Source organism: Salvelinus fontinalis, chromosome 2, assembly GCF_029448725.1.
Source record: "Salvelinus fontinalis isolate EN_2023a chromosome 2, ASM2944872v1, whole genome shotgun sequence".
Taxonomy (NCBI): domain Eukaryota; kingdom Metazoa; phylum Chordata; class Actinopteri; order Salmoniformes; family Salmonidae; genus Salvelinus; species Salvelinus fontinalis.
In genome coordinates, this window is record NC_074666.1 from 64411176 (window position 1) to 64438261 (window position 27086).

Here is a 27086-nt window from a genome sequence, read left to right on the forward strand (position 1 = left end):
ACACTCAAAAAAAAAAAACACTCCACCAAGGGATAGATTCAACCAGTTCTGCCTTAACCCGCAATAATCGACAACATTGTTTTATTAAGGCGATGTCGGAGGTGTAACTGCGTTGGAGCTGTAAAATCAGAAAACGCCTCACGGCATTATAGCTATTACGGACCCTGCCATTGCATGTGCAGAGACACAGTAGTAATACTCGCATGCAGCCTTGTTACGAGCTGTCAAATCGGTGAGCAGCTGCTCTTGTGATCATTGTCAAAAAGCCACACCTGCCCAACTCGCGTTATAAGTTCAGGACCAGGAAGTGTAGGCTATATAGAAATAATTACTCTCAATTTGAAAAATCAATAAGCTAAATAATGAGGATTTCTATCATCCTAATCGAGGTGTAGATTACATCTCACATTACAGTGTTCAAAATAGTGAACAAGGCTGCATGGCATTTTTCTCAATGCTCCACTCCATGTAGCCAATGGCAATGTCTGCTTTAGGTACAATTTAATATTGAGATATAAATGGCTGCATTGGACCTTTAAATTTGAATAGCATAATATTTGTTTGCTAAATAAACTTTTAAGTACCTCCTGTAAATTCTTAGATTTTTCAATAGTGAATTGCTGTATACAGTTTAAGCACAGGAATTTCACCAGCATCTGTGGTGATAAAACACATGAAAGTTCAGACTGTTGCAACTGTTGCAACCGTTAATGCTCTATCTTGAAAAATGAAAGTGATTTTCTACTAGTGGTGTAAAGTACTTAAGTAAAAAATACTTTAAAGTACTACGTAAGTAGTTTTTGGGGGTATCTGTACTTTACTTTACTATTTATATTTTTGGCAACTTTTACTTTTACTTCACTACATACCTAAAGAAAATTCTATACTTTTTACTCAATACATTTTCCCTGACACCCAAAAGTACTCGTTACATTTGGAATGATTTGCAGGACAGGAAAATAGTCAAATTCACACACTTATCAAGAGAACATCCCTGGCCATCCCTACTGCCTCTGTTCTGACGGATTCACTAAACACATGCTTCGTTTGTAAATGATGTCTTGAGTGTTGGAGCGTGCCCCTGGCTATCTGTAAATTAAAATAAACAAGAACATAATGCCGTCTGGGGTGCTTAAATATAAGGAATTTGAAATGATTTATACTTTTTTTTAAACTTTTGATACTTAAGTATATTTTAGCAATTACATTTACTTTTGATACTTAAGTATATTTCAAACCAAATACTTTTAGACTTTTACTCAAGTAGTATTTTACTGTGTGACTTTCACTTTTACTTGAGTCATTTTCTATTAAGGTATCTTTACTTTTACTCAAGTATGACAATTGGGTACTTTTTCCATCACTATTTTCCACTTCAGCCGACCCTTACAGGGAAAGAGCTTGGGTTATGTTGTTGGAGGTGAATGGATGTTCTTTTACATATGTCCTGTTGCAGGATAACTTTCTTGCAATTCAGGAAATGTAAAACTTGTTGTGTATTTGAGGTTTAAAAAGGTTTCTGAGGTTTGTTATCTCCACTTAGACATTTCAGACTTGATTTTCCCGAAAAATGTATCAACCCCTACAAAAATGTCTGTTAATTATAATCCACATAATAATTCACATGTAATGTTGCTGCAGGATTATTTTCCTGCTGTAGCAAACTGGCTCAAATTAAGATCCTACATCTGTAGCGTCAGATCTAACTAACTGACCGAAGCCTAAATGTGTACTTTAGGACCGGGTTTCACTGACTCTTACTGCCTTTTCACCCCACAACACCCATACTTCTACAACGGATATTAATAACCAGCTAATTTAAAATATCAGTTCGGAGTTATTGGCACCTATTGTCAGAGTAGACGTGCTGTTAACTGAGTTGAGGGAGGAAGGTTGCGGAGGGCTAGTGTCCACATTTGCCCTCAGCTGTGGTCTTTTCCCAGGGCGCACCTAGTAACCTGAAGGAAGGTTAGGTAAACAGCGTAAAAACACTTGCCCTCTGACATTCACTAATTTCAGAGTTAGAGAGCTCAAATTTTCAGGGAACGTTGTACATTGAAGATGTTATTAAACGTGTCAAGCGTCTCTAACCCAGCTTGAGAAAGGTCATGTATACTGCAGCTCATCCAAATGGAGAGAGAAATATGTCTTAGACACGTCTGCATACATCTCCACTTTCAGCTACATTGCAGTCTTCGACCAGCAGTCTTCTGTGTTGCATATCTCTCCTCTTGTTCATCTGTATCTCATATCGCTCGCTTTCTCTCCTTTGGTGGTCTCAATCATAACTGTTTCACATAGTTAGTAATACATAAGTTTGGGCTGGTAGAAGTGAGAAATGGAGTGGGGACCATAGGGCCAGATTCACTAATCATTGCAGAAAGTTTACACCTTTTATTTTCCAATCGGAATATAAATGAGTGTTGAACTAAAGATGAAATAAAGGGAGGTGCAACAAGTGCAAAAACTTTGGGTAAATTTGGCCCTGATTGGTTGGGTTTGGCTTCATTTTGGAGGCTTTGCAGATATAATTTGCAGAGGCTCCTCTCGCTGATTTCTCTCATGGGGAGCAGCTGGAGATGTAGAAGAGATGATTATAGAGAAAGAGTGAAAAATAGGGAGAGAGGGGTAAAGAGAGGGTGGTATAGAGTGTCAGACGGGGGGGGGGGGGGTAGATACAGGAGAGAGAGAGAGAAAGAGAGAGAGGCGGTGGTAGCTTCAGAGTGTCAGTCAACTCACAGTGCCAGGGAAGGTCACATTACACTGACTCTGGGAGTGCAGGGTTTTAAATAGAGTGGCTATTTTGGGGGCTACATGTTCAGGCGGGGCTGAGGGGTACCGGGGAGGGGGTGTACTCAGAGGGAACGTAGTGAAAAGGCTATATGGGTTGAGTGTGAAGACCAAGCCATTCATTGTTGATCATTGTGCCTGCAATGCTTGGTGATGTGTGTGAGTAGCCAAGGGCTGGCTCACTGCTTGTTCCTCCAGTGCTAGAATTGTTGGCGGGTTGGCGGGTTGGTGGGCGGGTTGGTGGGCATGTAAAAAAGGGTGGGTTAAAACTGAGAGGAACATTTGGTACAAAACTAATTGGCATAGGCATTGACATTGGTCAATAGTTCCCTATTGATAGCTGATATTTCTTCTCTCAACACATGCATACCTGCCTGTTTGCATACCTGCCTGTTTGTCTCACCAATGTTCTCTTGTCTCTCTCCCCCTCACTCGTTCCACTGATATAGTTCTGATATCACCCTTCTCCCTCTCTCCTTTGCTATTTCAACTCTTCCTCCTTACACCTCCCTTCTTTCACGATATATGGTCATCCTGGCCTGAGCCTCCTTCTCCCACCGTCCTCTCTAAAGTTAAATTTGAACATTTGATGACGGCAAAAAAGCAAGCAATATCTGCCCCTCTCTCTCTCTCCCTCCCTCTCGCTATCTGCCACTCTTCCCTGTTCATTCCATTTTAGACGGTGCATGGTCAACGGTGCTGCATTTGCCCCTGTCACTCAGCCTAATTGCCCCCCCCTCCTTCTCATCTTACCCCCCGGGTTGGTCTCTCTCTTCTGCTGCCCGTCCCACATTAGTGCCGTCTGTGTCGGGTCTGCAACGGGGTCTCTTCGAACTGTGCCATTTTACTGCATTCTTAAACTTTAAAGGGTGGGGTAAACAAACACTATTTAAGGAGGACAAGAGGGTTACTTTTTTTTTCCAAAGGAGAAGGACACCTACCTTTTCCAGGAGTGATTTGATTCATCATTGTTTTGTGAGTTGAGAACAAGTGTCTGGATTTCTACTTGGAAATCATTCAACTGGGCAGTACACAGGCCTATTGTGTGCACTTATTTATAACTGGAGCCCGTTCCCCATCGCTCTCCCTAGGGTTTGTTTGTGTGTGTGTGTGGGTGTTTGTGTGTGTGTGAGACAGAAAGGCAACGAACTCTGGGGGTGTTAGTGTGCACGTGCTAAACCATTGCACTGCAAAGGGAGTGATCCCTCGTTTATCTGGTATCATCCCTCACTCTCCTTGTTTATCTATCGTCCCTCACTCTCAACCCTTTGTTCTGAGATTAATCATGGCCTCCTTTAAGACGTGGCTCTTGGGACTGTTCCTAGCCCTGCTCTGCACCTTCCAGACCCCTCTTGCCCCTGGCGTCAAGGCTCAAGACCTGCCACTGGCCCACCAACAGGATGTAGTAGCTGATGACGAGGGGGGGCATGCAGCGGAGGTAGGGGGAGATGACGATGATGACGATGACGATGACGATGATGATGATAATGATGGGGACAGTAAAGAGGACGATGCGGATGATGACGATGATGATGACGATGATGATGACAATGATGACGATGATGATGATGATGACGATGATGATGACAATGATGATGACGATGATGATGACGACGATGATGATGACAATGACGACGATGATGATGACAATGATGATGACGACGATGATGACGATGACGACGATGATGATGATGATGACGACGACGACGATGATGATGATGATGATGATGATGATGATGATGATGACGACGACAACGATGATGATGATGACGATGATGACGATGATGACGACGATGACAAAGATGATGATGATGATGATGATGATGATGATGATGATGATGATGATGATGATGACGACGATGACAAAGATGACGACGATGATGATGATGATGATGATGATGATGATGATGATGATGATGATGACGACGATGACGACGACGACGATGACGATGACGATGACGACGACGACGATGACGACCACACAGGTACGTTACATCTGTTCACTTAAATGATGCTGCATTCTTTATCCACCTTCCCTCGCCATCATCTTTGTGTGACCCTAACCCCACTCCTCTCTGCCTGTCTGAAACTATACCAGAAGAGAAAGGGAGAGGGGAGGGGCTTAGCCACACCTTGGCCACTCCCCTCTCCTTACCTCTCCCTGCCCTGCAGAACCTCTCCTTGTCAGTTAGTTCTCTGCTCCGCCTGTCACTCAGTTCAGCTGTCCAATCAGAGTAGATATAGGAAAAGAGACTAGTACACAAGTCCCTCCTTCACGCCTTTACAGCTGTCCATTACCTTTGCTGTGTCTGTCTGACTCTCTCTGTGTTCTCTTCCCTGCTTAAACAGAGTTATGAACACTCTGGGGAAATTGAACTGGCCCGCCTGGAGTCCCAACTGTGTGTCATCCTTCGTACAGTAGATATGAACCTGGGGACTACAGAAGCATTGTAATGATGAGGAAAAAGGAAAAAAAGATATATATTTAAAAGTAACAAGAGACTTGATAGAGTCAGTCATCGGATCATAATAAAAATCAGATCTTTTGATTTGTGTCTTGTTTGAAATAATGGTTTCTTCTTTTTCACTCCGTCCTTCCTTTCTCACGGTTATGGATTGGATTGACCTGTATTTGTGTCTCCTCCATGCTAACCTACAGAGAAAGAAAGAGAGACAGTGATGTAGAAAGAGGAGGCTTGATAGAGATAGACAGACAGACATGAGGTGGAAGGGGTGAGGGGAGGCACATGAGGGCTAAAGAATTCATTAATTTAGTAGATAAGAGTAGTAAGGAGTGGTAATTGTAAAAGCGTCGATAGAGTTTCTCTCTTTCTCCACATCTCTCAATCTCTCTCTTTCCCTGTAGAGCTTCCTTCTTTGTCACTGTATGTTGAATAGTTCCAATGAAATGAATGTACTGTATATGCAACCCTGGTCTATGTTTTTACGTCATCTTTGGATGCATTAATTAATTAATAACACATCTGTGAATGTATCCATTCATATTTTGTAATACTCACTCAAGCGGTTCTCAGACAATTATATTTGTACAAAGATAATCATTCATGCTGAGAACAGAATATTCTGTTATTTTCTGAAACTAATTTTAAATATTTATATGGCCATTAGTCATTTTTCACTTCAGAGAGGATAATTGGAATATAAATGATTCTGATAATACATTCATTTGTATAATTGGGTATGATACCACTTTAGTTAGAGTGTATGTCAGATATCAGAGATTTTTTGATGACGTTCGCTACACCAGATCAAGCAATGTTTGTGTGGGCTACCTCTAGCCTGGTACTCAACGTAGATGTTTTTCATATTTTGGAGGGGAAAAAATGCATTGGGAAAAAAAAGAAATATATCTGTTTTAGGTAGTCAACTGACAAGAGATGACAGTTACTCCAGGAGTTTGAGTCTGCTCTTATTTTTATGTGGATTTTCTTTATTTATTTTTCGTTGACTGTGAAACAACCCCTTTCTGTGAAAACTGTGACAAAATATCACCTCTGATCATGTCTCTCTAACCCTACTTTCAATCATAGAATAAATCAATTGATCATGACGAGTTATATGGATGTACTTCTGTTGTTGCCTGGAGTCATGGGTTTGGTGACTGACTACATGCATGGAGTACGTCTGTGTAGTATGAAAAAGGTGGGAGATAGTACTGAAAAAAAGTCTGTTTGAGACAAATGAACAGGAAAAGTTAAAACGTTCATCTTATTGTGGAATGGTTTATTGTAAGGTCATACTGAATGTGAACCTATATATATCTTTAAAATGATTGGACTTTTCTTTATGGGCGTTTGTGATTATAATCTACCTATGTTTATTTGTATGTACAAAGCTTCTGTGAGGTAGTCTGTACATTGTACTGGTTTGGGTATGTGGTTAGAATTTGTGTCTGTCTACAGTATATGAGCGTGTAGAACTAGTGTGTGCATGCGGGACTGTATGTAGGAAATGAGTTTTGTACAGTATGAATGAACTCTACACTGCCATTCTGTTACACCTGCTATACAAACAAAAATGCATTAATTAACACTATCACAGAACATTTACAGATACACACATACGTGTTAGGATGGAAATGAACAACTTATTTTACAGAGGCTGACGGTAATAACGACGATGATGATGATGATGTGCCGGCTGCAGCTGATGATAATGACGATAATGACGACGATGATGATGATGATGATGATGATGATGACGACGACGATGATGACGATGATGATGAAGATGAGGAAGATGACGATGAACTGTATCACAAAGGATCCCTCTGTTCATACTGTGAATACTGTGAGGTAGGTCTCACCATCTAGATAGAAACACAAGTTTAGTGTTTGTGGATGTGGTTACATTTATTGGTAAAACAATTTGCACCCTTTTAATACATTTTCCCCATCCTTGTTAAAAATGGCAAAAATTCTCTCTCCCTCGCTCTTCTTTTCCCTCACCTTTTCCCTCTCCCTCTCTCTCCCTCCCCATCTCTTTATCTCTCTCTCTCTCTCAGCACTGTGACACCTGCGACAAGTGCCCATGTGCAGAGGGAGATGAGTCTAAGCACTGTGACACCTGCCAGGTAAAATTACCTTCCCATTCAACCACTAGTAACCTACACTCTCAGAAAAAAGGGCTCCAGAAAAGTTATTAAGCTGTCCCTGTAGGAGAACCCATTCTTGGTTCCAGGGAGAACCTTTTTTTGGTTCGAAGGAGAACTGTTTTGGGTTCCAATTGTAGAACCCTTCCACAGAGGGTTCTATATGGAATCCAAAATGGTTCTACCTGGAACCAAAAAAATGGGTTCTCCTACAGGGACAGCCGAAGAACCCTTTTGGAACCCTTTTTTTCTGAGAGTGTAGACAGCATTAAAATGTGACGGACTGGGTTGTGAACCCAGGTCATCTGTGCACCACAAGACTGTGCATTATAATTAGCTTGGGAAGTTAACACAAGTCTTCAGGTCCTAGGCAAGGTTACAACAGAGCCAGTTAATACCTAGTCTCTCAAAACTCAGGGAGCTCTCTACGCTTCGCATGCTCCATACAGCGGTTGTGAGAAGAGACACTAGTCAAAACCAAGCGGACCAAATCATTATCAAACCTCACTGTTACCCTTGAACTAAGCAGAAATCAGATATGATCTCGATATGGTGACTTGGGCAGGGCCTTCCTTTGGCATGCAAGCTTCTACGCAGTGCAGCTGTCTACACTGAAATACATAATGACAACCACATAACTCTGTTATGATTACTACTGCATAGTTTGTAATAATCAGGACAATGGCTGTAATCGGGAAAGTGGCTGATGAGAGGGTTGTAAAACATGATGATGCCTGTGACTGTGGGACTGGGTGACTCTTGAAAGATAACTGATAGTGGGCTTCACTTTTTATCATAACGATGATTTGACTCATTTTGCGTTCGCATGCTCCTCAGAAGTAGGAAGCTGATCTTAATATTATGATTTTTTGACATCAAGAGGGCTGGTTATGATGCAATGACAAAGTCAGATCAGAGAGGCTCCTCCCTCCAGTTATGTCTTATGATGTTATATACTCCATTATTTCTTATCCTTCTCTAATGGCTTACCCCTTTTCCTGCTTATTTCTTTAGATCTGCAACTTCTGCTACGTGTGTCCCGTTTGCAGCACCCTTTGCCAACCAGGTAAGACAGGGGTGTGGGACTGTTTGATAAAGAATGATCGTTTGAACTGCTTGCAAAAAAAACAGTTGAGATGTCATTAGCCGCTATTAGAGGCATCTTTGAGCTTGAAAGCCAGGCAGCAGAAACATCAGGTTCACTGTATGTTTTTAATTCCCAAGGTGGTTTTCTGGACGAGCTGACTGGATCAATCTATAAGTAAGACACAGTTACACGTTCACAGTGACATAACACCTTTTTGAATGCCTCAGTGGGAGCTGTCAACATTTAATTTTTACACAGAATTACGTTTATTCTCAAAATGACAAATAATGTCTATCTGCGGAATTCAGTTACTACAAGGAGCACCCCACATGAAACGGCCATTAGCATTGCTTCACTACATGCCGTGCCCACTGCCATTGAGGCTGCTTGTAATAGTCCGGCCCGTATCGTATGGATGGAGAAACAATTATCCACACAATGTGGAAAGATGTCTTCGGCTACACACATATCTACACACATATCAAAACAGACATTAAATGGCAGCCATTAGTTAAAAATAGTTATGTTTATTTCACAGTGACATGCCAATTAGCTAACATTACTGCCTTCGGGAAGCTCAACGACAAGCAAATGACACCGGTGTTGTATCGAGGTGCCTGCCGACCTAAGGTGCTTCCCACTGGGCAGCTGTATCAGTACATCGGCACACAGTGTCTTGCGCCCCCGCCTGCCGAGCACTGTTTTCTTGCAGTTATTTTAACGTTACGGCGAGGGAAGTAGCTAGCTACAGTGCTTTCAGAAAGTATTCATACCCCTGTGTTAGAGCCTGAATTCAAAATGGATTAAATTGATTGTTTTTCTCACCCATCTACACAACATACCCCGTAATGAGAAACTGAAAACATGTTTTTAGAAATATTTGCAATTGTATTACCATGAAGTCCAAGGAACTGTCCATAGATCTCTCAGATAGAATTGTGATGAGGCATATATCTAGGGAAGGGTATAAAAATATTTCTAGAGTGTTGAAAGTTTCCAAGAGCCCAGTGGTCTCCATCATGGGGAAATTGAAAAAATATGGAACTGCCTAGAGGTGGCCGTCTGACCAAACTGAGCAACCGGGCAAGAACGACCTTGGTCAGGGAGGTAACCAATAACCCAATGACCAGTCCTACAGAGCTACAGAGTTCCTTAGCTGAGATGGGAGAACCTGCCAGAAGGACAAGAGTCTCTACAGCACTACACCAATCTGGGCTTTATGGGAGAGTGGCCAGACAGAAGCCACTCCTGAGACAAAGGCACATGACAGCACGCCTGTAGTTTGCAAAAAGGCACGTGAAAGACTGAGATCACAAGGCAAAAGATTCTGTGGTCTGATGAGACAAAAATGTAACTCTTTGGTCTGAATGCCAAGCGCTATGGCTGGAGAAAACCAAGCACAGCTCATCACCTGTCTACCACCATACCTACCGTGAAGCATGGTGGGGGCAGAACCATGCTATGGGGATGTTTTTCAGCAGCAGGGACTGGGAGACTGGTACGAATTAAGAGGAACAATGAATTGAGCCAAATCCTTGATGAGAACCTGCTTCAGAGTGCAAACTACCTTAGACTGGGGTGAAGATTCACATTCCAACAGGAGTGTTAACTTAGCAAAGTTAGAGAAAAGCTGCAAGGAAGAATGGTAGACAATTCCCAAATCCAGATGTGCAAAGCTAATAAAGACGTGCTCAAGACGACTGAAAGCTGTTATCGCCACCAAAGGTGCTTCTACAAAATATTGACTCAGGTGTGTGAATACTTAGATAAATTAGATATTTTTGTATTTCTTTTTCAATAGATTTGCAAAAATGTCTAAAAACATGTTTTCACTTTATCATTATGGGGTATTGTGTGTAGATTGGTGAGAAAAGATATATAGTTCGCAAATCCAAATGGCAATCTTATCATACCCAAATTCACATGCACATCACCCTGTGATCCTTTCAATAGGCCTACCTGTGTGAGTAGAAATGTGAAGACTGACGCGCAGTAAAATCAAAGATTGATGGAACATAAACCAACCACTTGTCTCCCTTTATCCGTTAGGACTGTAGCGGACGTCTTCGAAGCTGACAAATAAGCTCCCTGCCGCCACCATGTGGCCAAGGAAGATACTGCAACCAAGGGATTGTATTCACTGTCATTATTTTCACTTTTAATAAGTTATAAGTTATTTTTCTGTCTTTTTTGTTGTTGACTGAGAACACCACAAACATGCACACTGGATATAGAGATATTGGATATATTGGATACACATATTGGATATAATGGATAGCCTATAGAAGTTGTAATTGAGCTATTTGTGTATAATTGTTAGATGACAGGTTCATGGTATTCTTCTCAGGAACATGCATTCATATTTTAAAGTCATATCTGTGTTTCTTAAACACAGTGGGGTTGTATGAAATAAACTAAAAGGGAACGTTTTAAACATTTGTGCTGTAATGTTTTTATGTGCACTGTCATATCAAATGGAAAATGCAGCTAGAATTAGGTTATAATAGAACAAAGTATATTGGCAGATATGAGCAAACATGGGGTATTTTATCGTTTCAGCTTCAATTGGAAGATTCATATTTTGTAATGGGGAATATAAGCATAGAGTGTAAATTGTTGACTGTCATTGAGTAGAATTTACAGTATATACTGAACAAAATATAAATGCAACATGTTGGTGCCATGTTTCATGAGCTAAAATAAATTATCCCAGAAATGTTACATACGCACAAAAAGTTTATTTCTCTCATATTTTGTGCACAAATTTGTTTACATCCATGTTGGTGAGCATTTCTCCTTTGCCAAGATAATCCATCCACCTGACAGGTGTGGCATATAAAGAAGCTGATTAAACAGCATGATCATTACACAGGTGCACCTTGTGCTGGGGATAATTAAAGGCCACTCTAAAATGTGCAGTTTTGTCACACAACACAATGCCACAGATGTCTCAAGTTTTGAGGGAGCATGCAAATGGCATGCTGAAAGCAGGAATGTCCACCAGAGCTGTTGCCAGAGAATTGAATGTTCATTTCTCTACCATAAGTCGCCTCCAACGTAATTTTAGAGAATTTTGCAGTACGTCCAACCGTCCTCACAATCGCAGACCATGTGTATGGCAGAGTGCCCCATGGTGGCGGGGGGGTTATGGTATGGTCAGGCATAAGCTACGGGCAACGAACACAATTGCATTTTATAGATGGCAATTTGAATGCACAAAAGGTATCAAAAGGAATTTTAAAGGTATCTGTGACCAACAGATGCATATCTGTATTCCCAATCATGTGAAATCCATAGAGTAGGACCTAATGAATTTTTATTCAATAGACTGATTTCGTCATATGAACTGTAACTCAGTATAATCTTTGAAATTTTTGCATGTTGCGCTTATATTTCTGTTCAGTATATTTCTTTGTTCTTCACAGGTCAACATAGTTGTGGTCGAATACTATTACTGCATAACATTTGAACATACCTCTAATATACACAACCATTCAAAAGTTTGGGGTCACTTAGAAAATTCCTTGTTTTTGAAAGAAAAGCACATTTTTGTCCATTAAAATAACTTCAAATTTATCAAAAATACAGTGTAGACATTGTTAATGTTGTAAATGACCATTGTAGCTTGAAACGAAAGATTGTTTATGGAATATCTATGTAGGTTAGGGTTAGGGTTAGGGTTAGGCTAACCCTAACCCTAACCCTAACCCTAACCCTAACCCTAACCCTAACCCTAACCCTACAGAGGCCCATTACCAGCAACCTAAACTAATCCAAGTTAGCTAATCCAAGTTTATCGTTGCAAAAGGCTAATTGATCATTAGAAAACCCTTTAGCAATTATGTTAGCGCAACTGAAAACTGTTGTTTTAAAGAAGCAATAAAACTGGCCTTTAGACGAGTTGAGTATCTGGAGAATCAGCATTTGTGGGTTCGATTACAGGCTCAAAATGGCCAGAAAAAAATGTCTTTCTTCTGAAACTCGTCAGTCTATTCTTGTTCTGAGAAATTAAGGCTATTCCATGCGAGAAACTGCCAAGAAACTGAAGATCTTTTACAACGCTGTGTACTACTCCCTTCACAGAACCGCGCAAACTGACTCTAACCAGAAAAGAAAGAGGAGTGGGAGGCCCCGGTGCACAGCTGAGCAAGAGAACAAGTACATTATAGTGTCTAGTTTGAGAAACAGACACCTCCCAAGTCCTCAACTGGCAGCTTCATTAAATAGTACCCGCAAAACACTGGGTTTAATTCCAAAACGCTATAGATTTTCTGAAATTAATAAAGAGATTGTTGTGTTTTTTCAAAATCTAAATCGGGCATGACATGTATTTGTTTAATATCTATCACTTGATGATTTCATTTCAGAGAGACAAATACATGTTTAATAAAGAACTGTACAAATGATACATTTGTGACAAACATTTTTTAAATGTAAAAAAAACAAAAAAAACAATTCAATAGAGTAATATGACATCTGTATGTAAAACATTTACATTTGGCATTTTAGTAATTTAGCAGATGCTCTTATCCAGAGTGACTTACAGTAAGTCTTCTCATTTGAGACAACTACAGCTAGTTGAGACAACCACATAACCCTAACATTACATGTACAGTGCCTTGGGAAAGTATTCAGACCCCTTGACTTTTTCCACATTTTGTTACATTACAGCCTTATTATAATATTGATTCAATATTTTTCCCCTCATCAATCTACACACAATACCCCACAACGAGAGCATAAACAGCTTTTTAGACATTTTTGCAAATGTATAAACATTTTAAAACAGATACCTTATTTACAAGTATTCAGACCCTTTGCTATGAGATTCGAAATTGAGATCAGGTGCATCCTGTTTCCGTTGATAATCTATATAAGGTCCCACAGTACACTGTGCATGTCAGAGCATAAACCAAGCCGTGAGGTCTGCATACACGGCGGAGCTGATGGCATTACAGTGGGTTGAAGTCAAGCCAGACAAAGTACCCAGCTAGCACATAACATTCTGAGAACCATATGTTTCTTAGGGCTTGGTGAGAGCGTGTTTGTCCTATGGTTATTTAGCATACAACCTCCCCACAACATTCTGGTAATGGTGCAGGATAGTTGCTTGGCATTGGAACATTCTCAGTGCATTTAAGGAACTTCACAAAGTCATGTTCTCAGAACATTATGAAAACTTTCCATAAAAAAATGAAAACATTAGTAACATTCAAAGAAAAATCTAAGAATGTTATCTAAAAACATTTACATCCTGTTCTCAGCATCAGTAAAACTCTCTATCCTCTCTTGTTAACTTTGTTCAGCTTTGTTGGCTGTGCACACTAATTGGCCACACCTGATCTTAATAAGTGTTTGTATTCTTTGAAATGGGGCACGTTTGACTAGAATAAAATGAACAGCTCTGTATGAGTAAAATAAAAAACGTGGTACAGTAGCTCCATCCCGGTGTTGCAGTAGACTAATTCCATGGATAAAGAACAGAAGACGTAGGGTGAAATTCCACTGACGCTGTGCCACAATAAGAAAGAAATATGTTTGCATGATTAATACCTAAGCAAATGAATCTCCATGTATCCTATCTGTTCAAAACAGAAACTAAGCTAGCAGTGACGTAAAGAAATCTCAAAATAACCTTCACATATCATTCAAAACAATCACAACATTTAGAGAATGTTCCAACAATGTTATTTAATTACCTTCAAATAACTTCAAATGTACATTCTCAGAACGTTATTAAAACTGATGTACTGGCTAAACACCCTTAGCAGAGACGTGGTGGACATTGAAGTTTCAATGAGCAAGGCAGCGGCAAAAGGCCTGATGTGGTGGTGGTGCAGAGATGGTAGGAGCAGTGTAACAGAGACCCTAAGGGCAGGCATCTATTCCAAGTACAGAGGAAAGTCACGGAGGGGCGGACGGCAGGAAGAGACAGAGGAGAGGAGCCATCTTTACAAGATTAAGGGTGGGACTCAGCCAGTTGAATAAGAAGTTAAATGTGATAGGAAATCATCCAACAAGAAGGTGTGATTACTGCCAGGAAACAGAGGAGCATGTGCTGATGGAGTATGAGAGGGGAAGAGAAAGAATATGTGCTTCAGTAAGGTGGGATCTTTAGCATTCATAGCCATGGTTATCAATTGTACTGCAGAAATGGATCAGAAGTCACAGAAAAGAGGTTGTGGTGCCAGCGGCAGAGAAGTACTTGGGATTGCGAGGATTTACTGCAGAACAGTTGCAAGGGGTGTGGAGTGGTAGTGTTCTGTCCTCTCAGACCGTTGGATTAGATGTGGTTAAATAGTGGAATGGGGGTATTATTTTTTGGGGGGGGGGGCTTTAATAGTTGTCTGGGCAATTTTCCTTTTTCCCAATGTTGTATTACCATATCAATAATTGAATGTAGGTAGGCCGTGAATGCCATCACACACCAGTACAGTAGGTGGCGGTGTATGCACCAAAATTTGGATGCGATCCAACAATCAACTCATGAAGAAGACGACTCAAAGAATTTTCACTGACGTACTAACATCCGCAGGATTGACTTCGCTAGAAACGGACACAGTATTGTAAACACACATATTGTTTATAAAGAAGCTATTTGTATAGTAGTATTGTTCTTTAGATTCAGCTACTACTCAGTTCCATGCAAAGAGGGTTATTATTTGTTTGTTTTTTACTATCAAAGCTTGCTGCTAACGTTTGGTCGTGGGACCAGTTGGCGTTGGTTAGCGTTATCGTTGGCTAGCTAAGACTTGCATGTTAACCTACATGTTTTCTGCTAGCTAGCAAGTTGTTTAATGTTAGATAACTAGTATTTTTAAAGTGTTTTCCCCCCTAGCGGACAATGACTCGGCATGGGAAAAATTGTACGGCAGGAGCCGTTTACACCTACCACGAGAAAAGGAAGGACACTGGTGAGTCTTTGCAACGTTGGTTAACGTTAGCTATTCATGCCAGCTAAGCACCATCTGCTCTCTCTTATCTAGCGGCATCGGGTTATGGGACGCAAAGTGTGCGTTTAGGAAAGGATGCCATTAAGGATTTCGACTGCTGTTGCCTTTCTCTCCAGACTTGCAGGGACCCCGTTGTAACGTAAGCCGCAATCCTCTTGTCTCACACATACACATCATTGTTGTGTAACTCGTTAATACCAGTTTGTGTGTCGTAAAAGCGATGTTAATGTTGTATCTCCAGTCCAGATGGATACTTGTATGAAAAACAGGCCATTCTGGAGTACATACTCCACCAGAAGACCGAGATCGCCAAGAAAATGAAGGTAACTGGCTTTTCTATGGTCCTGTTTGGGAAATTGTACAGAAAACACAGACTAGTTTTAGGTATATATATATATATATATATATACTGCTCAAAAAAATAAAGGGAAAACTTAAACAACACAATGTAACTCCAAGTCAATCACACTTCTGTGAAATCAAACTGTCCACTTAGGAAGCAACACTGATTGACAATAAATTTCACATGCTGTTGTGCAAATGGAATAGACAAAAGGTGGAAATTATATGCAATTAGCAAGACACCCCCAATAAAGGAGTGATTCTGCAGGTGGTGACCACAGACCACTTCTCAGTTCCTATGCTTCCTGGCTGATGTTTTGGTCACTTTTGAATGCTGGCGGTGCTCTCACTCTAGTGGTAGCATGAGATGGAGTCTACAACCCACACAAGTGGCTCAGGTAGTGCAGCTCATCCAGGATGGCACATCAATGCGAGCTGTGGCAAGAAGGTTTGCTGTGTCTGTCAGCGTAGTGTCCAGAGCATGGAGGCGCTACCAGGAGACAGGCCAGTACATCAGGAGACGTGGAGGAGGCCGTAGGAGGGCAACAACCCAGCAGCAGGACCGCTACCTCCGCCTTTGTGCAAGGAGGAGCACTACCAGAGCCCTGCAAAATGGCCTCCAGCAGGCCACAAATGTGCATGTGTCTGCTCAAACGGTCAGAAACAGACTGCATGAGGGTGGTATGAGGGCCCGACGTCCACAGGTGGGGGTTGTGCTTACAGCCCAACACCGTGCAGGACGTTTGGCATTTGCCAGAGAACACCAATATTGGCCAATTCGCCTTTGGCGCCCTGTGCTCTTCACAGATGAGAGCAGGTTCACACTGAGCACATGTGACAGACGTGACAGAGTCTGGAGATGCCGTGGAGAACGTTCTGCTGCCTGCACCATCCTCCAGCATGACCGGTTTGGCGGTGGGTCAGTCATGGTGTGGGGTGGCATTTCTTTGTGGGGCCGCACAGGCCTCCATGTGCTCGCCAGAGGTAGCCTGACTGCCATTAGGTGCCGAGATGAGATCCTCAGAGCCCTTGTGAGACCATATGCTGACACATGCACATTTGTGGCCTGCTGGAGGTCATTTTGCAGGGCTCTGGTAGTGCTCCTCCTTGTACAAAGGCAGAGGTAGCGGTCCTGCTGCTGGGTTGTTGCCCTCCTACGGCCTCCTCCACGTCTCCTGATGTACTGGCCTGTCTCCTGGTAGCGCCTCCATGCTCTGGACACTACGCTGACAGACACAGCAAACCTTCTTGCCACAGCTCGCATTGATTTGCCATCCTGGATGAGCTGCACTACCTGAGCCACTTGTGTGGGTTGTAGACTCCGTCTCATGCTACCACTAGAGTGAGAGCATCACCAGCATTCAAAAGTGACCAAAACATCAGCCAGGAAGCATAGGAACTGAGAAGTGGTCTGTGGTCACCACCTGCAGAATCACTCCTTTATTGGGGGTGTCTTGCTAATTGCCTATAATTTCCACCTTTTGTCTATCCCATTTGCACAACAGCATGTGAAATTTATTGTCAATCAGTGTTGCTTCCTAAGTGGACAGTTTGATTTCACAGAAGTGTGATTGACTTGGAGTTACATTGTGTTGTTTAAGTGTTCCCTTTATTTTTTTGAGCAGTGTATATTAATTAATGGCCAATCAAAAACCCATACTTTGACCAATGGGTATGTTACTTGTGTATGTTAATTGTGTACATAATCCTTTAACAAAACCAATGGTTGTAGGATGGTCAGAGAAAAAAGTGAAACAAAATCTGGAAAATGTAATCACTTAAGCTAGGCTGGATTCTGTGCAAGAATTAAGGCTCACTTTCCCTTTAGACTCTTATATTTCTTCTCGAATCCGCAGGATATAAAACAATATAAAGGTAAGATGGATATCGATTTTGAGACATGACATTTAGAATTGTAGTATACATTTTTCTCTGAAATGTCAATGGAGCACTGAGCGTATACCAATTTATTTATTTTTTTCAAATCCCTTTACATTTTGATTTGGCTCGTGTCATGTTAATTTAGCTTCTTGCAACCATCGGATGTAACTCTGTAAATGACAACCACAAAATGTAAAGTCCTCAAGTTGTTAATTAGAATCCTGTACCGCTATGTCAACAGAGCTCTGTGCTTATTATCGGATATATTAGGTTACAAAATCTTTTTTAATTTTTATATCATGTTCAGGCTGACGAATATGATTATTCAGGTTCTGAATCATTCTGTGTAGTCTTTCTAACATATCATTAACATGATACAAAAAAAAGTTTAATTTTGTAACCTAATACATCTGATAATAAGCACCGAGCTCTGTCTTCATCTGACCCTCTCACTGTCCATCTTAGGCGTATGAGAAGCAGAAACAGACTCAGAAGAGTGACAGTCGTCTGGAGTCTAAATCTGAGGAGAGGGGGATAGCAGAGAGGTTCAAGACCCGGGAGAACAGCATCGTGTCCAAACCCATCAACCCCTTTACCTCTGGTAAGTGTGTGTTTGTGTGTCCACTAGCTTGGAAAGGACGTAGGACAGAGAACAGTAGATTGAGTTAACCTATCTCTTCAGGCCAGGCCAAAGAGTCAGACAGCCAGAGTGTTGCGGGTACATCAGCCAGTACATCAAAAGCCGAGTCCTCTGCTCCTGCCGCCGGCACTAGCTCCTCCCAGGCCCTGCCCAGCTTCTGGATCCCCAGTCTCACCCCAGAGGCCAAACCCACCATACTCAAGAAACCTGTGAGTGAAAGCCAAAGTCCTAAAGTGTTGACTTACCCCTTGCCCTTATCCCACATTTTCACTCTCTATTTCTTTCTCTTAATTTCTCTCATTCAACACTGCTGTCTGGTCACTTGTTTTCCTTTACTGAGGATCTGGCCTTTGTGTCCTAGGGAAACAATTGTTGACTCTTCCACTGCCAAGAGCTTGTTAGGTTTCTCTTCCAAATGTCAATGTCATTGCACTCCCTGTGTCTGTCCCCTCTCTTTCTCCATCTCTCCGTTATCTCTCTGAGGTCAGCTTGTCCCCAGGTGTTTGATCTGTTGGTCTTTCCTTCTCCACCATACACCCAACATACATTTTAGCTATTTCAATGAGTTTGTGCAAAGCAAATTATTGACCCAATAAAGGGGAGTTCAAATTCAATCATCGCTCGCTCTCTCCCCCTCAGAGTAAGACGGTGGTGTGTCCCATGTCTGGCCGGCCTCTGAAGATGAATGAGCTGACCAACGTACACTTCACTCCTCTGGACCCCAGTCTGGGCCGGGTGGCCCTGCTCGCACGCCAGGTCAGTGCTTGACCACACCACAACCTCTGCACACTGTTACACACTGTTATCTCTAGCTCCATGCATCTCCCTCTTTTACATAACTCATGAATGCAACTATTTTTCTTGACAAGTGTCAATAAAAAAAATAAGGTCCGCCAAAGTAAAAACCTGCGCAAAAGGAATTTATGATTGCTGTAAATACAGAAATGTTTTGCTCACTGGGAAATACATGTACAACTAGTCAGTGACTGTTTGGAGTTTGTGATAGCAACTATATAAGCTTATTACAGTATAGACGCTATGTCCTAGGATTTCCTCTGATCTATGTAGAAAAACCCCTTACCTTCTAATGATGCTTGTGAGCATCCTAGAGCAGAGCATGTTGCAGGTTCATGCTTTTCACAAATGGTGTGTAGCTCAAACCATTCGGACTCTACAGATATTTTTGTAAAAGACCCAGCCCCGGGCCCCATCGAGATCCGCCCTTGTCTCACAAACACTGTTCTAGCTCAGCCCCTGTTAATCACACAGGCTAATGGTTGGTATCTACAGATGCAGAAGAAATAGACAAAGCCAATACCCAGAAGTATATAGCTCAAACACAGAATTTTTAAAAGGGGTTAGAAATCTCCAAAACCTGTCGGCGTTACAGTGGGACTCATTGGGTCATGTTGTTTCCAGGAGAGGTACCTGTGTGCTGTGACTAAAGACACTCTGGGTAACAGTGTCCCCTGCTCCGTTCTCAAACCCTCGTAAGTATACCCCTCTTCGGTTCCTTTATTTACTGGACCACCTCTCTTTACATCAAGCCATCCCTACTACCTCTCCTTGCTTCTTAAATATCTTTCTACTCCCCCTCTCAGTGGAGCGGTGGTGACTCAGGAGTGTGTGGAGAGGCTGATCAGGAAGGACATGACGGACCCGATTACCGGAGACAAACTCACAGAGAAGGACATCATCCCACTACAGAGGGTGAGTGTTGGAGAGTGTGTTCGAGTTTTTTTTTAAGTATACGTACAGTACATGTAAGACCGAGCAAGGTACTTAGTTTATAAGGGTATTTAAAGACCGCCTGATGTTAATGCTGAAATAATATTTTCAATTTTTTTCATTCCCAGGGTGGAACTGGGTTTGCAGGCTCTGGAGTGGGACTGAAAGCTAAAGAGGCTCGACCCGTAATGATGGTGTGATGGTTCAGAGACGATAGTCAACATGACAAAGGCGTATACATGCGGTTATCTGTTCTTGTATGGAGTCTGAGAATTCCAACTGCTATTTTGAAGCTTTGTCACACACACACACGTATAAAACAGGGCTCTATTCTGACCTATTTTACAAGAAACACATAGGTGAACACACAAAGAAACTTAGGAGGTAAAATGAGGTATTAATTTTAGGCACACTGGTGCTCCTAAATAAAAACAATCCTGTGTATATGCAAGTTAAATGGCTGTACTGTAGAGCCCTGAGGAATGTCCTTTTTATTTCTCTGGCATACACGCATCAAACAGCCTACACACCAATTCATGTCTGTACCATGTTTTATATAAAGTTAAATTGACCGTCTTATTGGCTGTGTTGGGGTCAGAGTTCTTGGTGACCCTCATCCGCCAACATACCTCCGTAGTCAGTCAGCGTGCTTGACTTAAGGAAGTCGACCTTGTCCATGACCTCCGAGAGAGAGAGACGCCCATCCTAAGAGAGGAGAATGAAGGATAAGGGAAGTAGAAGATAGAGATAAATAGGAATCTGGGTAAACTCCATTCAAGCGCCAGGAAACAAATTACATTTGAGTAATTAAGTTGCTTAGGACAGTAGTTAATGATTTGTCATGCCATAAAGAAAAATACAACTTTTTGTAGAAAAACCAACATGGCTTTATTTAAAATTCAGAGAAATGTTTCACCACAAGTGTCATTCAATTTTGCTTCCTCCCACCCTGTGTAAACCAAGTGTTTATTCTATATATGGTGCTGTAAAAAAAAAAATAAGCTTATTGACTTGTGGAGTGTCTTTGTTCACACTTGAGCGTGATTGTGTGTTCGGTGTGTGTCTGTGTGAGGTTGTGGTTATGTATCTGCGTGTGTAAACACCTCCATGCTCCCGTTACCTCCCATGGCAATGTGTGTTCAACAGTATAAATATGACCTGTGACCTTTTCCCCCCTCAGAACTTCCCCCTACCCAACTCCATAATAGTAACAGTATTCTCCATTATAAGTGGATGCCCTTTCACAATACAAACCCCAAATATTTTGGAAATCCCTCTCCCTAAAGGGCTCTATGCAAACAGAGTACGTATACGGTCCGTTCCAAAAATTCGGCCTCACAAAAAGTACATAGAACTGCGCAGAGAGCGATACAAACGGAGCTCTGTTTGCATGGAGCCCTTAACCCCTCCCTATGCCTTCGCATGACTTCATCAAAGCTCGTCATGTCTCCTGGTGAGATCCTCTCCGTAATTGGTTGCCTGGCTCCCCACAAACATGTTCCAATTAGCCAGAATCTCCTTCTTGGTTATTTTGTCATCCTGTTTCGTCCAAACGCGGAGGAGGCAAATTTCAGGTCCCGCCCACCACCATTCATTGCGGTCATGATTGAGAGAGAAGGATGAAAAAGAGGGAGAGTGGAATGAAAATGAGGGAGAAAAATGGATAGATAACAGTGAGAAAGGGAGAAAAGTGTGAATGAAGGACAGATGGAGAGAAAGAGATTAATTATAATTAACAGGTCATTACCTCCAATTAATTCCATTATGTTGATTATTAGCTGTGTTCAGGCTGACAGTGTGTGATGTGAGTTGTGAGAGAGCCCTGAATCTGCTCCCAGGCTCATGTCTCTGTAGTGTCGCAAATGGCACCCTATTCCCTATAGTGCACTACTTTTGACCAGGGCCAATAGGGCTGAAGTACTGCACTATACAGGGAATAGGTTGCCATTTGGGATGTAACATTTGTTTTGTTTTAGCATAAATGCTACTATTTTTCAAAGTCCCTAATTTAAACTGCTAGGAGACTGTTCTTGTATTATTACCACAGATGTCATTTAATGTTTACTCCATGTAATGTAGGATAGGCCTATGCGTTGCACATGTCACCAAATGCAGTGGTCAGTTGTAACAGGATGTTATTTGGTTTTTGTATGGGAAGTCGGTGTGAGGTTGGGGGAAGGTGTGAGGTCAGAGAGGAAGGGGAGATGCTACGGGGTGAGTTGGAAGGGGCGTGAACGGGTGGGGGTGTGCACTACACGATAGTTGTAGCTATGGCGGTGGTTAGATGTGGGGTGAGGGTAAAAAGGGGGACACAGGTGGTGTGAGTTGTAGAGGGGTACAGTGATGGGGAGGGGTGAGTTGTAGAGGGGTACAGGGATGGGTGCGTCGGGGGGGATAATATTGTGTGTGGAAGTGGATCTCACAAGGGTGAGAGTGCAGGCAGTAGGACTGAAGAGATGCGTACCTTGTCTGTGTCTGTCTCGTGGATGAGGTGCTTAGCCTCATTGTCAGTATGATCAATCTCTCCTGGCAGGATCCACTGAGCTACCTCATGGTTATCCAGGAAACCATCCTGACAACACAACACGCATAGAGCTTTTACAAACCATCCTGACAACACAACAGACACAAACCTGTTAACTTAGTGTTGACAGAGAGAGGGGTGTGTGTGTAAGTATTGACATGGCTGGTCTGGGGGTAGGGTACTGTAAGTGTACTGACTTAAATAGTGATGTATAAGGAGAGGATGGTGTCAATGTTAAGGTGATCCAGTAGCAGCAGACTAGTGTACCTTGTTGGTGTCTCTGAACTCTGTGAAGTGTTTTTTCTCCGTCAGCACCCAGTCTGGTTCACTCTCTCCATTCTCAGGTGTGAACATGTCCCCTGTGATGGAGAACAGGTTACAGCTTGTACAGTAGGTGTTGTATTTCTAAAGTATATTCCAGGGGTTATGAGCTAGTTCAGGGCTACAACAATTGTGAAACGTCTGGGGATCCCCGAGGAGGGGTTTGAAAACCACTGGTCAATACGCTGGGGAGAAAATCACTTTTAAAATCCTGCCTACTGTGCATCTCTGGGTTATCTTCTGTTGGTGTACGCATACCAGCACTTTTCATTTAACATAGTTGATTGTGGACCCAAGAATATCCCTCATAGATGGTAATAAAATATTTCATTTTTTGTTCTCAAATTAAATGTATAAAAACCAATTACATTTGGTTGATGACATATTGTATGTTCTCTGTTTGGAAAGGGTAGTAAGTGGAAGGAGAGACTAACCAATGTATTCGTCAAGGGTGATCTTTCCATCACCGTTCTTGTCAATGTCTTCTACGGTTTCCTGAGGCGAAACAGAAAAAAATAGTTTAGAAGTGGGCTGGAGAAAAAAAGTACACCACCTGGATGTTCCTCAGAATTTGATTGATCTAGTGACTGATCCCAATCCTCTGACTGACCTGTATAACAACGGCCTTCATGTGGTCGTACTCCTCGGGGTGAAGGAAGGCAGTGAACTCGTCCTTGGTGGCGATGCCGTCCCCGTCGCGGTCAGCTGTCCTAAAGCGCCTCTCGTCTCTAGTCAGCATGGCTTTGTAGCTAGCCTTGTCATCCACGTCGTCAAACTCCTCATCTGCAACGGCGCGTAGGACATTCTCAGAGTCAAGACATGGCTTTGTAAAGCAAAGATCAGGGGTCGTATGATTCAATCGTCTCAGTGTAGGAGTGCTGATCTAGGATCAAGTCTCCCCTGTCCATGTAATGTTACTTATGATCTAATAGGCTAAACTGATCACTAACCCTTTCCCCTGCCTTTGTATTAACAATACGAGCCTAAGATGACACCACTATCGCATAGCTGTATGGCCACTACTGTACTGTCATGTTCAGCTCTCCCCTCTCATTCTTGGATTGTGTTTGTAGCCCATGATCAATCTCTCCTTATATCACATAGTAATTATATCAAATTAGACCCTACATAAATAGTATATTGGTTGTGCCAAAACCTGCCCATAATTCCAACAAGATTTAACACCTAGAAAGCCTACTAATTATATGCAGACTATACATCTCTGGTAAATTTGGACTGCCCTTTTGAAGTCCCACCCCCTCGCTCATTCGCCTCAAATTTAGGCTACCCACGCTCTCACACCCACACACACCCTCCCTTGTCGTACCCAGGTAGTAGCCGTAGGTGGTGTTCTTGTATTCCTCCCAGCCGATCTTCCCATCCTTGTTCTGGTCGTACTCCTTCCAGTGCTTCAGCACATTCTCCTCGATGTACCTCCTCTGCCTGTGTTTGATCCACTGGTGCAGTTCCCCATGGCTCACGAAACCATCCTTGTCTGTGTCGATGCGATCTACAATCTTCCTGCCAAAGGGACAGAACAAGCCAACTAAGCCTACTACCTACAGAAGCGAACTGGCCACCATTCAGAGCCTGGTTCCTTTCTAGGTTTCTTTCTAGGTTCCTGTCTTTCCAAGGAGTTTTTCCTAGCCACTGTGCTTCTATATCTGCATTGCTTGCTCCTTGGGGTTTTATGCTGGGTTTCTGTATAAGGTCATTTCCACGTAAAAGGACCCATGAGCACCAACGTGAAGTTCATAGGAGCATATCAAATTGGGTGTCAAATGAATGCTAAGAGTATATTTCTGATAAATGAAGGCATACTGTATACACATTTGTTACAGGTTTTCTTTTTTCCATTTATGTTTTGAGTTTGGACCGATTGGTGTCACCTTGTTAGTCAGAAGGTGTTTCACCTGTACTGGCCCAAGTGATATTTAAGAGCAGCTGGCCCAGTGCTCCAGTTGTCTTGAGAGATGTGTAGGGTCAACACTTTTAGTTGGAGCTCCCTATTCGATTTATAGAAAACATTCCTTTGTCTGATCTTCCCTGTTTTCGTTTTGCTCAACTTTTTGGTTTGCCTACTGTCTTTAAGTTTGGTGTGGGTTTTTCATTTGTTTGCCACTTACTGGGCAAATTTAGTGGGTGCTCATGGTGGGTGTCTTTTAGGTCCCAGTTTTTATTGCTATGCAATTTTCAGTGGACACCCCAATGAGTGTCTTTCAGAACCCCTCCTAAAACCCCACCTGTTTAGTTTTGGTTGTTGTCAGTGAGTCTTTGTTAGATTCCCTTTTGTTTGGTCAAAATGTTTGATTCTTGCTGGGGAAGGTAACATTTTACAACCAAATTTGGTCTTGTTTGGGGCAGAGCTCATTAAAATAATACCCAAATGAAGATATTGCATATTTATACTTTTAAAAATTTAACTAGGCAAGCCAGTTAAGAACAAATTCTTATTTACAATGACGGCCTAGCCCGGCCAAACCCGGACAGCGCTGGGCCAATTGTGCACTGCCCTATGGGACTCAATCACGGCCGGATGTGATGCAGCCCGGATTCATACATAGTTCCCTCTTTTTAACCAGAGCCCTATTGGCCAAAGGGAATATGGACCCTGTTTCTATAGTAATGCATAACATAGGAAATATGGGCCCTGGTCAAAACTAGTGCATGTTGGCCATTTGGGACACTGCCTGCCTGGGAGTTCTGTAACATAATGTACCCAAGTTTGTCTTTGCTTTCCTCGGGGGTCAGCTGGTCGAAGGTCTTGGCTTCCTCTTTGCCCAGGAAGGCGTCGTGGTCATAATGGAAACCAGTGGCGTCGTCATGGGCGTGGTCACTCAGGTCACTATGGCGATGGACACGCTTCTCTTTAGCGGGCACAGCTACCACCACCCCGAGGATGAGAATGAGGGACGGTAGTGACTGCAGCAGCATCTTCTGTCCTGAGAAAGAAAAAATGAGAAAGAGAGACACTACAGTAGACTGAACAGAACTTATCCTACAAATAGACAGTGATGATACTTGCCAGACACATGGGCCTCACGCAAAATAATACATTATTGGGTTAGACAATAACTGTTTATTTAATGTAAACAGTGATACATATGGTCATAGAAAAGTGTTCAACTTTTGTGCCCTATTTATAGTGCCCTACTGTCTTGAGTCCTGACATGATTTAGGATAACTCAGTCAATGTCTGTTATCTTAAGTCTTAACACTTCTGAATAATGAATACAACAATAAATTACATCAATAATGCAAAAAGAGATGCAGTTAGGTAGCCTACATATTTTAAGGCAATGAGTTTAGGCTACTTCAAGAACATTTTAACTTGGCATAAACTGTACAGAAGTTTTTTTATTTTAAACAACCGAAATCACTAAATTCGTTTACTGGAGCATATACGTTCATGCATTATTAATAATAATAATAATAATAAAACGTACCAATTTTTAGCAACACGTCTCAATCACGGTTTTTTCTGGGCTTGTAAAGATACGCGTTGGCACTTTCCCTGCCTCTTTAAATTCTACAATAAAGGAGGCGGTGCCACGCTTTCTCAGTCGACCATTCACAGACACGCTGACAAGAAAAGTAACCAATAGAAACGAGAAAATGGAATTAACGGATCCCGAGACTGATTTCGATTGGCTTTGAAGCGCCACGTTGACACGCGAACGCGCAAACCTCCATACCGGAGCGCGCATGAAGAGATTTTTACGAAAGTTTTCATCAGCAATGTAAAGGGACACCTGAGGTTTATATACATACGGCAAGGAATGGCAGGCAGCATTGTTTGGTAAAACCCAATGCAATTGACATGCATCTAGCCCACTCATATGAAATCAGAGAGGATGGAAAACCACACCATTGTAGCCTTTACCACTGTAAAGTCCGAAAATGATATACATACTAATATCGGGAACGACAGACTAACGTGTCATTTATTATAAAGGAACTTATTCAGCATGGGGGGAAATTAATTTCACATAAATAAATAACGTATGCTTATGTTGTTCTGGAAACCTAACGCTTGGGGGCAGAGTGGGATACATTTTGAACAGAACAATCTAGAAACCACAGCAGAACATTTTTTCTTCAAAATCCCCCTTTTTTCGTTTCCCGACTTCCTTCCTACCACATACCTCCCGCCAGAACCACCTTAGCCTATTGCCACTCAGTATAATTTTTAGGGCAGTTACATCAGT

General features: G+C 42.1%; 3 protein-coding genes across 5 annotated transcripts; 2 read left to right on the forward strand and 1 right to left on the reverse strand.

The window, feature by feature from the left end:
- Positions 1-3547: 3547 nt before the first annotated feature.
- LOC129868217 (serine-aspartate repeat-containing protein F) lies at positions 3548-10923 on the forward strand. The gene is made up of 6 exons (XM_055942001.1): positions 3548-4775; positions 6910-7106; positions 7316-7384; positions 8417-8468; positions 8627-8663; positions 10539-10923. The coding sequence occupies exons 1-6, from the start codon at positions 4076-4078 to the stop codon at positions 10570-10572; spliced, it is 1089 nt and encodes a 362-aa protein (XP_055797976.1). The 5' UTR covers positions 3548-4075; the 3' UTR covers positions 10573-10923.
- Positions 10924-14948: 4025 nt separating this feature from the next.
- Positions 14949-21043, forward strand: nosip (nitric oxide synthase interacting protein). 2 transcript variants are annotated; one of them, XM_055942083.1, is made up of 10 exons: positions 14949-15055; positions 15328-15403; positions 15476-15581; positions 15684-15765; positions 18131-18266; positions 18348-18514; positions 18945-19061; positions 19725-19795; positions 19907-20015; positions 20162-21043. In XM_055942083.1, the coding sequence occupies exons 2-10, from the start codon at positions 15334-15336 to the stop codon at positions 20231-20233; spliced, it is 930 nt and encodes a 309-aa protein (XP_055798058.1). In that variant the 5' UTR covers positions 14949-15055; positions 15328-15333; the 3' UTR covers positions 20234-21043. The 2 variants fall into 2 exon arrangements, with proteins under 2 accessions (XP_055798058.1, XP_055798064.1); XM_055942089.1 differs by having other exon boundaries at positions 14992-15143.
- Positions 20486-26411, reverse strand: rcn3 (reticulocalbin 3, EF-hand calcium binding domain). 2 transcript variants are annotated; one of them, XM_055942041.1, is made up of 8 exons: positions 26325-26411; positions 25598-25820; positions 24206-24399; positions 23489-23661; positions 23313-23373; positions 22825-22916; positions 22498-22605; positions 20486-20738 (listed from the first exon to the last, which is right to left on the reverse strand). In XM_055942041.1, exons 2-8 carry the CDS (start codon positions 25810-25812, stop codon positions 20628-20630), a joined length of 954 nt encoding a protein of 317 aa, XP_055798016.1. In that variant the 5' UTR covers positions 25813-25820; positions 26325-26411; the 3' UTR covers positions 20486-20627. The 2 variants fall into 2 exon arrangements, with proteins under 2 accessions (XP_055798016.1, XP_055798024.1); XM_055942049.1 differs by having other exon boundaries at positions 20486-21572.
- Positions 26412-27086: the final 675 nt, after the last annotated feature.

Excerpts from the sequence above, each read along its gene's own strand:
- nosip (XM_055942083.1), top strand. The coding sequence starts at position 15,334 with ATGACTCGGCATGGGAAAAATTGTACGGCAGGAGCCGTTTACACCTAC. Across the intron at positions 15,766-18,130 it reads AGATCGCCAAGAAAATGAAG|GCGTATGAGAAGCAGAAACA; the intron begins GTAACTGGCTTT and ends TGTCCATCTTAG. Across the intron at positions 20,016-20,161 it reads ACATCATCCCACTACAGAGG|GGTGGAACTGGGTTTGCAGG; the intron begins GTGAGTGTTGGA and ends TTTCATTCCCAG.
- LOC129868217 (XM_055942001.1), top strand. The coding sequence starts at position 4,076 with ATGGCCTCCTTTAAGACGTGGCTCTTGGGACTGTTCCTAGCCCTGCTC. Across the intron at positions 4,776-6,909 it reads CGACGATGACGACCACACAG|AGGCTGACGGTAATAACGAC; the intron begins GTACGTTACATC and ends CTTATTTTACAG. Across the intron at positions 7,385-8,416 it reads AGCACTGTGACACCTGCCAG|ATCTGCAACTTCTGCTACGT; the intron begins GTAAAATTACCT and ends TTATTTCTTTAG.
- rcn3 (XM_055942041.1), bottom strand. The coding sequence starts at position 25,812 with ATGCTGCTGCAGTCACTACCGTCCCTCATTCTCATCCTCGGGGTGGTG. Across the intron at positions 23,662-24,205 it reads CACCTACGGCTACTACCTGG|ATGAGGAGTTTGACGACGTG; the intron begins GTACGACAAGGG and ends GCGCCGTTGCAG. Across the intron at positions 20,739-22,497 it reads ACGAGACAGACACAGACAAG|GATGGGCGTCTCTCTCTCTC; the intron begins GTACGCATCTCT and ends CTCCTCTCTTAG.